Source organism: Protomyctophum parallelum (genome assembly GCF_964188405.1).
Source record: "Protomyctophum parallelum genome assembly, chromosome: 22".
In the NCBI taxonomy this organism is placed as follows: domain Eukaryota; kingdom Metazoa; phylum Chordata; class Actinopteri; order Myctophiformes; family Myctophidae; genus Protomyctophum; species Protomyctophum parallelum.
The window spans coordinates 14850810-14865651 of NC_139714.1; the positions used below are offsets into that span (position 1 = coordinate 14850810).

General features: G+C 40.2%; 1 protein-coding gene across 1 annotated transcript in view; it reads right to left on the reverse strand.

Moving 5' to 3' along the window:
• LOC310853683 (thyrotropin-releasing hormone-degrading ectoenzyme-like) overlaps positions 1-14842 on the reverse strand; it is a gene marked incomplete at both ends in the record, with an annotated part of 235628 nt that overhangs the window by 108018 nt on the left and 112768 nt on the right. Inside the window, one exon of the mRNA XM_083758078.1 lies at positions 6019-6132. Within this exon, the coding sequence (XP_083614204.1) occupies positions 6019-6132 (114 nt within the window). The remainder of the gene's footprint in view (positions 1-6018; positions 6133-14842) is intronic.

Genomic DNA, 14842 nt, shown 5'->3' on the forward strand with positions numbered 1-14842 from the left:
TTCTGAGCTCCAAAGAAAAAAAGGTTCAACAGAACATAATCTTTATGAAGAGGAACAGCATGGACTATATTTACCTTGTATCGAGAGAAGGCTGTCTTTAATTCATTTTGGGGAGGGAACCCCTATTGGTGTTAGCATTATGTTAAGCTTTAGATATTGAAAAATAGCAGATCTACAAGCTCATAGCGCGCCACCGAGTGGCACGCTACGAGCTTGTAGGTCTGCTATTTTTTGAAAAAAAATCGAAGAACGACTGACATAGAAACATAGCTTTTTCAGAAAACTGTCAGGATGTTAGAAGAACATTTATAGAATCTGATCTCAGGTCAAAATAGGTTAATTCAAGTTGTGTTGTGAGCTCGTAGATGTACCGGTGGGTGGTTGCAAATGTCATTAGTGTTTACTTCAAATATACATTTTCTTTGAAAGGTAAGATTTCCAAATTTGATTCGAAACGGTGTAACTTTTTGCAGAAAACAACACTATATGACGCTGTTGTTTTGTTTATTAGTCAGATGTGCTTGATCTACAAAAAGTACAAAACAGGGGTGCCCACAGCAACCATATGTATTTTTTAATATTGTTCATTATTTTAGTATGAACGTAATTAAGTCTCCAGGACACATACTGTAGCAAAGTGCGTAAACAACTGTCAGTATAGGAGATCGCCTGTGTCAACATTTGCATAATTTATGCAATATGCACATAGGCCCTCTCTACCTCCCCCTACAGGTCACGTCAGTCACACGCAGGTCACCGTTATTTATGACAGAAAACGGGAAAATATGATCCCTCAGGGTATTGATGCAACTCTCTCTCTATCCCCTCTCCCCCTCCCTCCCTCCCTCTCTCTCTCTCTCCTCTCTCCCTTCTCTCTCTCTTCTCTCTCCCTTCTCTCTCTCTCTCTCCCTCTCCCTCTCTCTCTCCCCCTCTCTCCCTCTCTCTCTCTCTCTCTCTCATTGTATATTTAGTCTTATATGTAGTCGACCAAAACTAGACCTCTTCAGATGACCCTGAAATATGACCATCCACAGAATGACCCCTGGTTCTACTTCTAACCCAACAGTGCCGGTTTGCACAACCCGTAAGAAAGTGTTGTGAAAGTGTGGTGAAAGTGTGGTGAAAGTGTGGTGAAAGTGTGGTGAAAGTGCCGATGTGTCTGTTCGTCTGACTGGCCCGCTGCGTTGACAGAGGAAGTGAAGGCTGTCTTCTAATTGGCCAGATCCCACAGTATTCCACGGCCGGGGCTGTCGCTAATTACTGTCCCGAGTGCAGAGAGATGAAGGATGGATGTGTCTACTTCCTAGTTCAACACTGTGTCTGGTTTCACATCCGCAGAATCAACAGTTTAGTAGCGCACACACACACACACACACACACACACACACACACACACACACACACACACACACACACACACACACACACACACACACACACACACACACACACACACACACACACACACACACACACACACACACACACACACACACACACACACAGCAGCAGGATAATGAGTCTTATCTCCTTTCCTCTCTCCCTCTAATTCTCTGTCTGTCTGTCTCTCTCTCTCTCTCTCCCTCCCTCTCTCCCTCTAAGTCTCTGTCTGTCTGTCTGTCTGTCTGTTCATTACTTCCTATCTTTTCACAGTTCTCTCTCTCTCTCTCTCTCGCTTTCATTCTCTCTACAGGATGTATTTAGAGAAGTACTGATGAATATGAATTATTCATATTGCATACACCAGTATCAATAGACTGTGTGTGTGTGTGTGACTGTGTGTGTGTGTGTGTGTGTGTGTGTGTGTGTGTGTGTGTGTGTGTGTGTGTGTGTGTGTGTGTGTGTGTGTGTGTGTGTGTGTGTGTGTGTGTGTGTGTGTGTGTGTGTGTGTGTGCGCGCGCGCGCGCGCGTGCGTGCATGCGTGTGTGCGGCCAGGTTACTATGGTAACATCTTGGCTATGGTGATGATTGACAGAGTGGGTTATTGTTTATGTAAATGACCAACTCTGATGTTATTAACATACTGCACATATTCTGTCTGTCTGTCTGTCTATCTGTCTCTATGTTTTGGGCTGATCAAATAATTTATAAGAAGAAAAACAAAACAAATAGTGTTGTCTCCTGCCTTTATTTTCTTCTTTCTAATGATTTGCTCGGCCCCAAAACATTGTGTTCATTGTCATGATTTGTCACGATCCGAGTTGGCTTTGTCCGCGGCGTAACCGTCTTTAAATAAATACTTTAAGAAATGCCTATGAGGAAAATGCATTGGGATTCATTTCCTGGGCCACTCGTCGTTCTGAAAGGGGGAGGGACTGAGACGCTCAATAGTGGGTGTATGGGATGAGAATGAGGGGTGCCTATTCCTATATGTATTAACACATGTATATGCTGACATGAACAAGGACCAAACATACATTTAAAAAACCCAATAAAAAGATATATATATATAAATTAGGGCCGGGACTAATTGTGATTAATTTAGATTAATTAACTACAGAAAAATTAATCGCGATTAACTACAGATAAATTAATCGCACCTTTTTTTTCACCGCGGAACGTTTCTCACTGGGCGCTTTTCTATAGTACTGAAAACTGGAAATAATAATAAATCACCCCATTTTGTGTTGCCTAGAACTGCAGGTCTGACAAAAAACAGTAACAATATGAAGTAAGTACAGCTTTGTGATGTCACTGAGATGTACTTGTTACTGTTACTAATTTTTTTTCAGACCTCCAGTTCTAGGCAACACAGAATGGGGTGACTTTTATTATTATTTCCACAACAGGTATATTAATGACAGTAAAATGTTGAAAATGAGTGGTATCCTGTAGTCACTATTCATTGATTCACTGGGATACCAAAAAACATTTCAAAAAAAGGTTTCTCGCTGTTCTCGGGTTGAATATTGATATGCGATTAAAATGCGATTAATCTAGATTAATTAATCGCAAAGCCTCTGATTAATTAGATTAAATGTTTTAATCGAGTCCCAGCTCTAATAAAAATAAAAATAAACATTTGGACAGTAGTAGCAGTAGTAGTATAGTAGTAGTTTTTAACATATTCCTTTCTGTATTCCAGCGAGTGTAGACTTATAGTCAGTCCATACTGTCTCCGACCACCGAACTTTTCGTCGGAAAGATCAGAATTTTATTTTTTCTCCGAAGTAGAGTTCGGCGAGTCACAACATCTGGGAGCGCAGCTTTCAGAACAAACATTCGGAGGAATGCGTTTGAGAAGTTGCGAGTGACGTCATGTTGTAGTTGTACCGGAGCTTTCTGACGAAAAGAGTATGGACTGCCCTTTATACTGCTGCCCCAATTAAACAAACAACTTGTGAAGGCGCAACGCTCGTTGAAACACACACCTCATTAAGGCACAGAGCTCGTTAACCCATTCTGAACGGGAACCCCTTTTGGTGTTAGTATTACGTTATGCTTTAGCTATTGAAAAATAGCAGATCTACAAGCTCATAGCGCGCCACCGAGTGGCGCGCTACGAGCTTGTAGGTCTGCTATTTTTTTTTAAATCGAAGAACGACTGACATAGAAACATAGCTTTTTCAGAAAACTGTCAGGATGTAGAAGACATTTATAGAATCTGATCTCAGGTCAGAATGGGTTAAACATGTGATAGCATAGCAGAGCTCATTAACATATACAGTAGAGATCATTAGCATAGGCAGTAGAGCTCATTAACAGCTTCTCAGGAAAACTTGCATGCCAAAAAAAACACATTTAAAAATAAATGAGGAATACCGTCTGTTCTTTCATAAAGAAATTAAATGATCTATTTTCACTCCCCATTCGCTCTGTTTTAACAGTTTTAATATAGGGCTAAAGTGGCTAATGTAGGCTTTGTAACGATAATAATAAAGCTAAAAAGTAACTGGTATAACTAAAGTTTTCAAATAAAAGCAGTGGGGGGGGGGGGGGGGGGAGTGTAATGTTTGCTTCTGAGATGATGTAGTGGAGCAGAAATATAGACTTTTGGAATTGGCCTAAAGTTAATAAATAAATACCTACAAATTGTATTTAACCCATGTAGACCCGAGACCTCATGTTTCTATGTCAGTGGTTCTCAATATTTCATGTCAAGGACCCCAAAAATTATATGTAATATGCCTCAGACCCCCATCTGAAAATATGTTGTTCCAGACGACCTCCAAGAAGCAAAGATTTGAGTTAAAAACACTCACCCTTTAAAAAAAAATAGCAGATCTACAAGCTCATAGCACGGCACTCGGTGAGCTTGTAGATCTGCTATTTTTCAAAAGCTAAAGAATAACACGATAAATAACACCAAAAAGGGGTTCCCATTCGGAAGTACTTGAGTAAATGTACCATCCATGTTTTAACCCATTTTTGTATAATGCCCTTTTGGTGTTAGCATTATGTTATGCTTTAGCTATTGAAAAATAGCAGATCTACTCTAAGCTCATAGCGCGCCACAGAGTGGCGCGCTATGAGCTTGTAGGTCTGCTATTTTTTTTAAATCGAAGAACGACTGACATAGAAACATAGCTTTTTCAGAAAACTGTCAGGATGTAGAAGAACATTTTTAGAATCTGATCTCAGGTCAGAACGGGTTAACTTCCATAATGCACGCTTATTGAAAGCATCCATTAACCCGACCGTTAATTTCCTACATTAAAACGTATTGCACAAAGTCATTATAAATTCAGCAGATCATGACGAGCCTATAGTAAAAATAAATAAAACTTTAAACAGGTGCAATATGAAATATTATGAATGCCATACAATAAAAAAAAAAAGCAATCAGTGTTGGACAAACGATAAGCGAATAGGCTCTCTCGCTCAGCCAAGGTCCTTAACCCATTCTGACCTGAGATCAGATTCATACGAGGTTTCCACCGGACACACACTGGTCTGATGAACCCATTCTGACCTGAGATCAGATTCTAAAAATGTCAGTCGCTCTTCGATTTTTCAAAAATAGCAGACCTACAAGCTCGTATCGCGCCACTCGGTGGCGCGATATGAGCTTGTAGATCTGCTATTTTTAAATAGCTAAAGCATAACATGATGCTGACACCAAAATGGGTGCCCGGTCAGAATGGGTTAATGTATAGACTGAATGAATGATGAGGACATTATTACAAACAAGCGTACAGTACAGGTAAACAATGAGGGGGAAGATAAAGATGCATATAATCGACGTGAACATATGGAAAGCATGTGTACACTCGGATCTCACGGAAACGTGCAAATTGGAGTTTTTTTGAGTCCAAGGAACAGCAATGTCCGTGTTCGCCTATGTGACGTTAAAACCGATTCAGTGCCGGGAGTGCTTCAAAATAGGAGCTCTGGGGTGCCGGAGTTGTCTGAGCGCTTTTACTCTGAAAGCCATGAACCGGAAACACTTTCCTAAAAAAGTTGACTTTACAAAGTTGACCTCACATTGCGATCATTTTAATTTATACGATATGTGATCCAAAAAGCGTTCATATTTTGCGGGAGAGAGACGGAGGCGTCCTATGTAAAAAATGAGCACCAGTATGACTATGGGTACCAGTAGGGGCGCTGTTGTGCCAGAAACAGAGAGAGACAGTGCTGTACTGTTGCCTGCTAATGAGAGAGAGAGAGAGAGAGAGAGAGAGAGAGAGAGAGAGAGAGAGAGATAGAGAGAGAGAGAGAGAGAGAGAGAGAGGAGGGGGGGGGGGAGAGGGGAGTTGCACCACTCAGTTCACACCGGTGTGATTTATTTTTCAATATGGATGCGTGGGGTTCGAGTGGTGGTTCCTTAACCCATTCTGACCTGGGAACGATTCTGCAAATGTCATCTAAATCCTGATTATTGTTATCTTGTCAGTCGTTCTCAAACACTTTCCATGTCACTTTTCACGATTCTTCGAAAATAGCAGACGTACAAGCTCGTAGCGCGCCACTCGGTGGCGCGCTATGAGCTTGTAGATCTGCTATTTTTCAATAGCTAAAGCATAACATGATGCTAACACCATCAGGGGTTACAGTAATTACATAACATCCACTCACCATGTTCCATTTAGGAAACAGGAAGTCCGTCCCCACGTACTCGAAGAAATGAGCGAAGCCTTCCTTTAACCACACGTCCTCCCACCACACTGGGGTCACCAGGTCACCAAACCACTGGGGAGAGAGAGAGAGAGAGAGAGACATCCGTTAGACTGGGGGGGGGGAGGGAGGGAGGGAGGGGAGAGAGAGAGAGAGAGAGAGAGAGAGAGAGAGAGAGAGAGAGAGAGAGAGAGAGAGAGAGAGAGACACATCCATTAGACTGGAGAGAGACATCCATTAGACTGGGGGAGAGAGAGACATCCATTAGACTGGAGAGAGAGAGAGAGAGAGAGAGAGAGAGAGAGAGAGAGAAGAGAGAGAGAGAGAGAGAGAGAGGCATGCTTATACATCATAGGTGAATGGTGTTACCGTAGCAACTAACCTTGAGCACAGATGCAAAAACACCCACTCTCTTTTTCTTTATATCTCTCTCTCACTCACCCTGTCACGTGAACATACACAAGTGCACACACACACGCGCGCACACACACACACACACACACACACACCCCCACTCCGGGCACACATTCAAGCTCCACACTCCCCCTTTGCGTAGCTGGCAGACCCCCCCCCACACACACACACAAACACACAAAAGGCAGGGAAAAACAAAGACCTGTGGCTTCTATGTCAGTCGCTCTTCGATTTTTCAAAAAATAGCAGACCTACAAGCTCGTAGCGCCACTCAGTGGCGCGCTATGAGCTTGTAGATCTGCTATCTTTCAATAGCTAAAGCACGACATGATGCTAACTCCAAAACGGGTTCCCGCGCAGAATGGGTTAAATCATCAGAATTCAGAAATGAAAAGAAACATAAAATGTATAGTGGCGATTCTCCAGGGTAGAGAGGGAGCGGAGTGGCGCGTTCATATATCGTTATATTCTGTATGTGTGTGTATATGAAAAAATCCTACTCCCTTTCTCTGAGTATCCCCCCCCCCCCCTCCCCCTCCTCCCCCTCCCCCTCTCTCCCTCTCTCCCTCTCTCGGTTTGGGGATAGAGCATGTCTTCTTCAATGATTTTGGCTTCCATTCAATCGTCACATTATATATTCGTTAATTCAGCTGGTTTCTTAATTATGGAAACTGGGTCACATTTCAAATATCATCTCCTCTCTCACCGATCAAATCCAGTTCACGTCAAGTTCAATAAGATGTGCATTCAATACGTTCACCACGAGACGATCTCACAGTGCTACTTTCAATAGATTAAAATGACACCCTTTCCTTTCCTTTCCTCCCCGCATGCTTTCATTATGACATAAACAACGAAAACGTAAGAAAAAAAAAGAATCCAATGACTTAGACGGGGTCACAATTGGTCACATTTTTATAACATGTTTGATATTAATCTGTCTGTATGGAAGAGCACCGCGGGGAACAGAGAGAACGTTTAGTTTAGTGATGTCTCTCTAGAGAACGTTTAGTTTAGTGATGTCTCTCTAGAGAACGTTTAGTTTAGTGATGTCTCTGAGAGAACGTTTAGTTTAGTGATGTCTCTGAGAGAACGTTTAGTTTAGTGATGTCTCAGAGAGAACGTTTAGTTTAGTGATGTCTCAGAGAGAACGTTTAGTTTAGTGATGTCTCTCTGAGAGAACGTTTAGTTTAGTGATGTCTCTCTGAGAGAACGTTTAGTTTAGTGATGTCTCTGAGAGAACGTTTAGTTTAGTGATGTCTCTCAGAGAGAACGTTTAGTTTAGTGATGTCTCTCTGAGAGAACGTTTAGTTTAGTGATGTCTCTCTGAGAGAACGTTTAGTTTAGTGATGTCTCTCTGAGAGAACGTTTAGTTTAGTGATGTCTCTCTAGAGAACGTTTAGTTTAGTGATGTCTCTCTGAGAGAATGTTTAGTTTAGTGATGTCTCTGAGAGAACGTTTAGTTTAGTGATGTCTCTCTAGAGAACGTTTAGTTTGGTGATGTCTCTCTGATAGAACGTTTAGTTTAGTGATGTCTCTGAGAGAACGTTTAGTTTAGTGATGTCTCTCTAGAGAACGTTTAGTTTAGTGATGTCTCTCTAGAGAACGTTTAGTTTAGTGATGTCTCTCTAGAGAACGTTTAGTTTAGTGATGTCTCTCTGAGAGAACGTTTAGTTTAGTGATGTCTCTCTGAGAGAACGTTTAGTTTAGTGATGTCTCTCTAGAGAACGTTTAGTTTAGTGATGTCTCTCTAGAGAACGTTTAGTTTAGTGATGTCTCTCTAGAGAACGTTTAGTTTAGTGATGGCTCTCTGAGAGAACGTTTAGTTTAGTGATGTCTCTCTGAGAGAACGTTTAGTTTAGTGATGTCTCTCTGAGAGAACGTTTAGTTTAGCGATGTCTCTCTGAGAGAACGTTTAGTTTAGTGATGTCTCCGAGAGAACGTTTAGTTTAGTGATGTCTCTCTGAGAGAACGTTTAGTTTAGCGATGTCTCTCTGAGAGAACGTTTAGTTTAGTGATGTCTCTCTAGAGAACGTTTAGTTTAGTGATGTCTCTGAGAGAACGTTTAGTTTAGTGATGTCTCTCTGAGAGAACTTTTAGTTTAGTGATGTCTCTCTGAGAGAACGTTTAGTTTAGTGATGTCTCTCTGAGAGAACGTTTAGTTTAGTGATGTCTCTCTAGAGAACGTTTAGTTTAGTGATGTCTCTCTGAGAGAACGTTTAGTTTAGTGATGTCTCTCTAGAGAACGTTTAGTTTAGTGATGTCTCTCTGAGAGAACATTTAGTTTAGTGATGTCTCTGAGAGAACGTTTAGTTCAGTGATGTCTCTCTAGAGAACGTTTAGTTTAGTGATGTCTCTCTGAGAGAACGTTTAGTTTAGTGATGTCTCTGAGAGAACGTTTAGTTTAGTGATGTCTCTGAGAGAACGTTTAGTTTAGTGATGTCTCTCTAGAGAACGTTTAGTTTAGTGATGTCTCTCTGAGAGAACGTTTAGTTTAGTGATGTCTCAGAGAGAACGTTTAGTTCAGTGATGTCTCTCAGAGAGAACGTTTAGTTTAGTGATGTCTCTCTAGAGAACGTTTAGTTTAGTGATGTCTCTGAGAGAACGTTTAGTTTAGTAAGTCTCTCAGAGAACGTTTAGTTTAGTGATGTCTCTCTGAGAGAACGTTTAGTTTAGTGATGTCTCAGAGAGAACGTTTAGTTTAGTGATGTCTCAGAGAGAACGTTTAGTTTAGTGATGTCTCTCTGAGAGAACGTTTAGTTTAGTGATGTCTCTCTGAGAGAACGTTTAGTTTAGTGATGTCTCTGAGAGAACGTTTAGTTTAGTGATGTCTCTCTGAGAGAACGTTTAGTTTAGTGATGTCTCTCTGAGAGAACGTTTAGTTTAGTGATGTCTCTGAGAGAACGTTTAGTTTAGTGATGTCTCTCAGAGAGAACGTTTAGTTTAGTGATGTCTCTCTGAGAGAACGTTTAGTTTAGTGATGTCTCTCTGAGAGAACGTTTAGTTTAGTGATGTCTCTCTGAGAGAACGTTTAGTTTAGTGATGTCTCTCTAGAGAACGTTTAGTTTAGTGATGTCTCTCTGAGAGAATGTTTAGTTTAGTGATGTCTCTGAGAGAACGTTTAGTTTAGTGATGTCTCTCTAGAGAACGTTTAGTTTGGTGATGTCTCTCTGATAGAACGTTTAGTTTAGTGATGTCTCTGAGAGAACGTTTAGTTTAGTGATGTCTCTCTAGAGAACGTTTAGTTTAGTGATGTCTCTCTAGAGAACGTTTAGTTTAGTGATGTCTCTCTAGAGAACGTTTAGTTTAGTGATGTCTCTCTGAGAGAACGTTTAGTTTAGTGATGTCTCTCTGAGAGAACGTTTAGTTTAGTGATGTCTCTCTAGAGAACGTTTAGTTTAGTGATGTCTCTCTAGAGAACGTTTAGTTTAGTGATGTCTCTCTAGAGAACGTTTAGTTTAGTGATGTCTCTCTGAGAGAACGTTTAGTTTAGTGATGTCTCTCTGAGAGAACGTTTAGTTTAGTGATGTCTCTCTGAGAGAACGTTTAGTTTAGCGATGTCTCTCTGAGAGAACGTTTAGTTTAGTGATGTCTCTCTGAGAGAACGTTTAGTTTAGTGATGTCTCTCTGAGAGAACGTTTAGTTTAGCGATGTCTCTCTGAGAGAACGTTTAGTTTAGTGATGTCTCTGAGAGAACGTTTAGTTTAGTGATGTCTCTCTGAGAGAACTTTTAGTTTAGTGATGTCTCTCTGAGAGAACGTTTAGTTTAGTGATGTCTCTCTGAGAGAACGTTTAGTTTAGTGATGTCTCTCTAGAGAACGTTTAGTTTAGTGATGTCTCTCTGAGAGAACGTTTAGTTTAGTGATGTCTCTCTAGAGAACGTTTAGTTTAGTGATGTCTCTCTAGAGAACGTTTAGTTTAGTGATGTCTCTCTGAGAGAACATTTAGTTTAGTGATGTCTCTGAGAGAACGTTTAGTTCAGTGATGTCTCTCTAGAGAACGTTTAGTTTAGTGATGTCTCTCTGAGAGAACGTTTAGTTTAGTGATGTCTCTGAGAGAACGTTTAGTTTAGTGATGTCTCTGAGAGAACGTTTAGTTTAGTGATGTCTCTCTAGAGAACGTTTAGTTTAGTGATGTCTCTCTGAGAGAACGTTTAGTTTAGTGATGTCTCAGAGAGAACGTTTAGTTCAGTGATGTCTCTCAGAGAGAACGTTTAGTTTAGTGATGTCTCTCTAGAGAACGTTTAGTTTAGTGATGTCTCTGAGAGAACGTTTAGTTTAGTGATGTCTCTGAGAGAACGTTTAGTTTAGTGATGTCTCTCTGAGAGAACGTTTAGTTTAGTGATGTCTCTGAGAGAACGTTTAGTTTAGTGATGTCTCTCAGAGAGAAGGTTTAGTTTAGTGATGTCTCTCTGAGAGAACGTTTAGTTTAGTGATGTCTCTCTGAGAGAACATTTGGTTTAGTGATGTCTCTGAGAGAACGTTTAGTTTAGCGATGTCTCTCTGAGAGAACGTTTAGTTTAGTGATGTCTCTCTAGAGAACGATTAGTTTAGTGATGTCTCTGAGAGAACGTTTAGTTTAGTGATGTCTCTCTGAGAGAACGTTTAGTTTAGTGATGTCTCTCTGAGAGAACGTTTAGTTTAGCGATGTCTCTCTGAGAGAACGTTTAGTTTAGTGATGTCTCTCTGAGAGAACGTTTAGTTTAGTGATGTCTCTCTGAGAGAACGTTTAGTTTAGCGATGTCTCTCTGAGAGAACGTTTAGTTTAGTGATGTCTCTGAGAGAACGTTTAGTTTAGTGATGTCTCTCTGAGAGAACTTTTAGTTTAGTGATGTCTCTCTGAGAGAACGTTTAGTTTAGTGATGTCTCTCTGAGAGAACGTTTAGTTTAGTGATGTCTCTCTAGAGAACGTTTAGTTTAGTGATGTCTCTCTGAGAGAACGTTTAGTTTAGTGATGTCTCTCTAGAGAACGTTTAGTTTAGTGATGTCTCTCTAGAGAACGTTTAGTTTAGTGATGTCTCTCTGAGAGAACATTTAGTTTAGTGATGTCTCTGAGAGAACGTTTAGTTCAGTGATGTCTCTCTAGAGAACGTTTAGTTTAGTGATGTCTCTCTGAGAGAACGTTTAGTTTAGTGATGTCTCTGAGAGAACGTTTAGTTTAGTGATGTCTCTGAGAGAACGTTTAGTTTAGTGATGTCTCTCTAGAGAACGTTTAGTTTAGTGATGTCTCTCTGAGAGAACGTTTAGTTTAGTGATGTCTCAGAGAGAACGTTTAGTTCAGTGATGTCTCTCAGAGAGAACGTTTAGTTTAGTGATGTCTCTCTAGAGAACGTTTAGTTTAGTGATGTCTCTGAGAGAACGTTTAGTTTAGTGATGTCTCTGAGAGAACGTTTAGTTTAGTGATGTCTCTCTGAGAGAACGTTTAGTTTAGTGATGTCTCTGAGAGAACGTTTAGTTTAGTGATGTCTCTCAGAGAGAACGTTTAGTTTAGTGATGTCTCTCTGAGAGAACGTTTAGTTTAGTGATGTCTCTCTGAGAGAACATTTGGTTTAGTGATGTCTCTGAGAGAACGTTTAGTTTAGCGATGTCTCTCTGAGAGAACGTTTAGTTTAGTGATGTCTCTCTGAGAGAACGTTTAGTTTAGTGATGTCTCTCTAGAGAACGTTTAGTTTAGTGATGTCTCTCTAGAGAACGTTTAGTTTAGTGATGTCTCTCTGAGAGAACATTTAGTTTAGTGATGTCTCTGAGAGAACGTTTAGTTCAGTGATGTCTCTCTAGAGAACGTTTAGTTTAGTGATGTCTCTCTGAGAGAACGTTTAGTTTAGTGATGTCTCTGAGAGAACGTTTAGTTTAGTGATGTCTCTGAGAGAACGTTTAGTTTAGTGATGTCTCTCTAGAGAACGTTTAGTTTAGTGATGTCTCTCTGAGAGAACGTTTAGTTTAGTGATGTCTCAGAGAGAACGTTTAGTTCAGTGATGTCTCTCAGAGAGAACGTTTAGTTTAGTGATGTCTCTCTAGAGAACGTTTAGTTTAGTGATGTCTCTGAGAGAACGTTTAGTTTAGTGATGTCTCTGAGAGAACGTTTAGTTTAGTGATGTCTCTCTGAGAGAACGTTTAGTTTAGTGATGTCTCTGAGAGAACGTTTAGTTTAGTGATGTCTCTCAGAGAGAACGTTTAGTTTAGTGATGTCTCTCTGAGAGAACGTTTAGTTTAGTGATGTCTCTCTGAGAGAACATTTGGTTTAGTGATGTCTCTGAGAGAACGTTTAGTTTAGCGATGTCTCTCTGAGAGAACGTTTAGTTTAGTGATGTCTCTCTAGAGAACGTTTAGTTTAGTGATGTCTCTGAGAGAACGTTTAGTTTAGTGATGTCTCTCTGAGAGAACGTTTAGTTTAGTGATGTCTCTCTGAGAGAACGTTTAGTTTAGTGATGTCTCTCTAGAGAACGTTTAGTTTAGTGATGTCTCTGAGAGAACGTTTAGTTTAGTGATGTCTCTCAGAGAGAACGTTTAGTTTAGTGATGTCTCTCTGAGAGAACGTTTAGTTTAGTGATGTCTCTCTGAGAGAACGTTTAGTTTAGTGATGTCTCTCTGAGAGAACGTTTAGTTTAGCGATGTCTCTCTGAGAGAACGTTTAGTTTAGTGATGTCTCTCTGAGAGAACGTTTAGTTTAGTGATGTCTCTCTGAGAGAACGTTTAGTTTAGTGATGTCTCTCTAGAGAACGTTTAGTTTAGTGATGTCTCTGAGAGAACGTTTAGTTTAGTGATGTCTCTCTGAGAGAACGTTTAGTTTAGTGATGTCTCTGAGAGAACGTTTAGTTTAGTGATGTCTCTGAGAGAACGTTTAGTTTAGTGATGTCTCTCTGAGAGAACGTTTAGTTTAGTGATGTCTCTCTAGAGAACGTTTAGTTTAGTGATGTCTCTGAGAGAACGTTTAGTTTAGTGATGTCTCTCTGAGAGAACGTTTAGTTTAGTGATGTCTCTCTGAGAGAACGTTTAGTTTAGTGATGTCTCTCTGAGAGAACGTTTAGTTTAGTGATGTCTCTGAGAGAACGTTTAGTTTAGTGATGTCTCTCTAGAGAACGTTTAGTTTAGTGATGTCTCTCTGAGAGAACGTTTAGTTTAGTGATGTCTCTCTGAGAGAACGTTTAGTTTAGTGATGTCTCTGAGATAACGTTTAGTTTAGTGATGTCTCTCTGAGAGAACGTTTAGTTTAGTGATGTCTCTCTAGAGAACGTTTAGTTTAGTGATGTCTCTGAGAGAACGTTTAGTTTAGTGATGTCTCTCTGAGAGAACGTTTAGTTTAGTGATGTCTCTCTGAGAGAACGTTTAGTTTAGTGATGTCTCTCTAGAGAACGTTTAGTTTAGTGATGTCTCTCTGAGAGAACGTTTAGTTTAGTGATGTCTCTCTAGAGAACGTTTAGTTTAGTGATGTCTCTCTGAGAGAACGTTTAGTTTAGTGATGTCTCTGAGAGAACGTTTAGTTTAGTGATGTCTCTCTGAGAGAACGTTTAGTTTAGTGATGTCTCTCTGAGAGAACGTTTAGTTTAGTGATGTCTCTGAGAGAACGTTTAGTTTAGTGATGTCTCTCTGAGAGAACGTTTAGTTTAGTGATGTCTCTCTGAGAGAACGTTTAGTTTAGTGATGTCTCTGAGAGAACGTTTAGTTTAGTGATGTCTCTCTGAGAGAACGTTTAGTTTAGTGATGTCTCTCTGAGAGAACGTTTAGTTTAGTGATGTCTCTCTAGAGAACGTTTATTTTAGTGATGTCTCTGAGAGAACGTTTAGTTTAGTGATGTCTCTCTGAGAGAACGTTTAGTTTAGTGATGTCTCTCTGAGAGAACGTTTAGTTTAGTGATGTCTCAGAGAGAACGTTTAGTTTAGTGATGTCTCTCTGAGAGAACGTTTAGTTTAGTGATGTCTCTCTAGAGAACGTTTAGTTCAGTGATGTCTCTGAGAGAACGTTTAGTTTAGTGATGTCTCTCTGAGAGAACGTTTAGTTTAGTGATGTCTCTGAGAGAACGTTTAGTTTAGTGATGTCTCTGAGAGAACGTTTAGTTTAGTGATGTCTCTCTGAGAGAACGTTTAGTTTAGTGATGTCTCTCTGAGAGAACGTTTAGTTTAGTGATGTCTCTCTAGAGAACGTTTAGTTTAGTGATGTCTCTGAGAGAACGTTTAGTTTAGTGATGTCTCTCTGAGAGAACGTTTAGTTTAGTGATGTCTCTCTAGAGAACGTTTAGTTCAGTGATGTCTCTGAGAGAACGTTTAGTTTAGTGATGTCTCTCTGAGAGAACGTTTAGTTTAGTGATGTCTCTGAGAGAACGTTTAGTTTAGTGATGTCTCTCAGAGAACGTTTAGTTTAGCGATGTCTCTCTG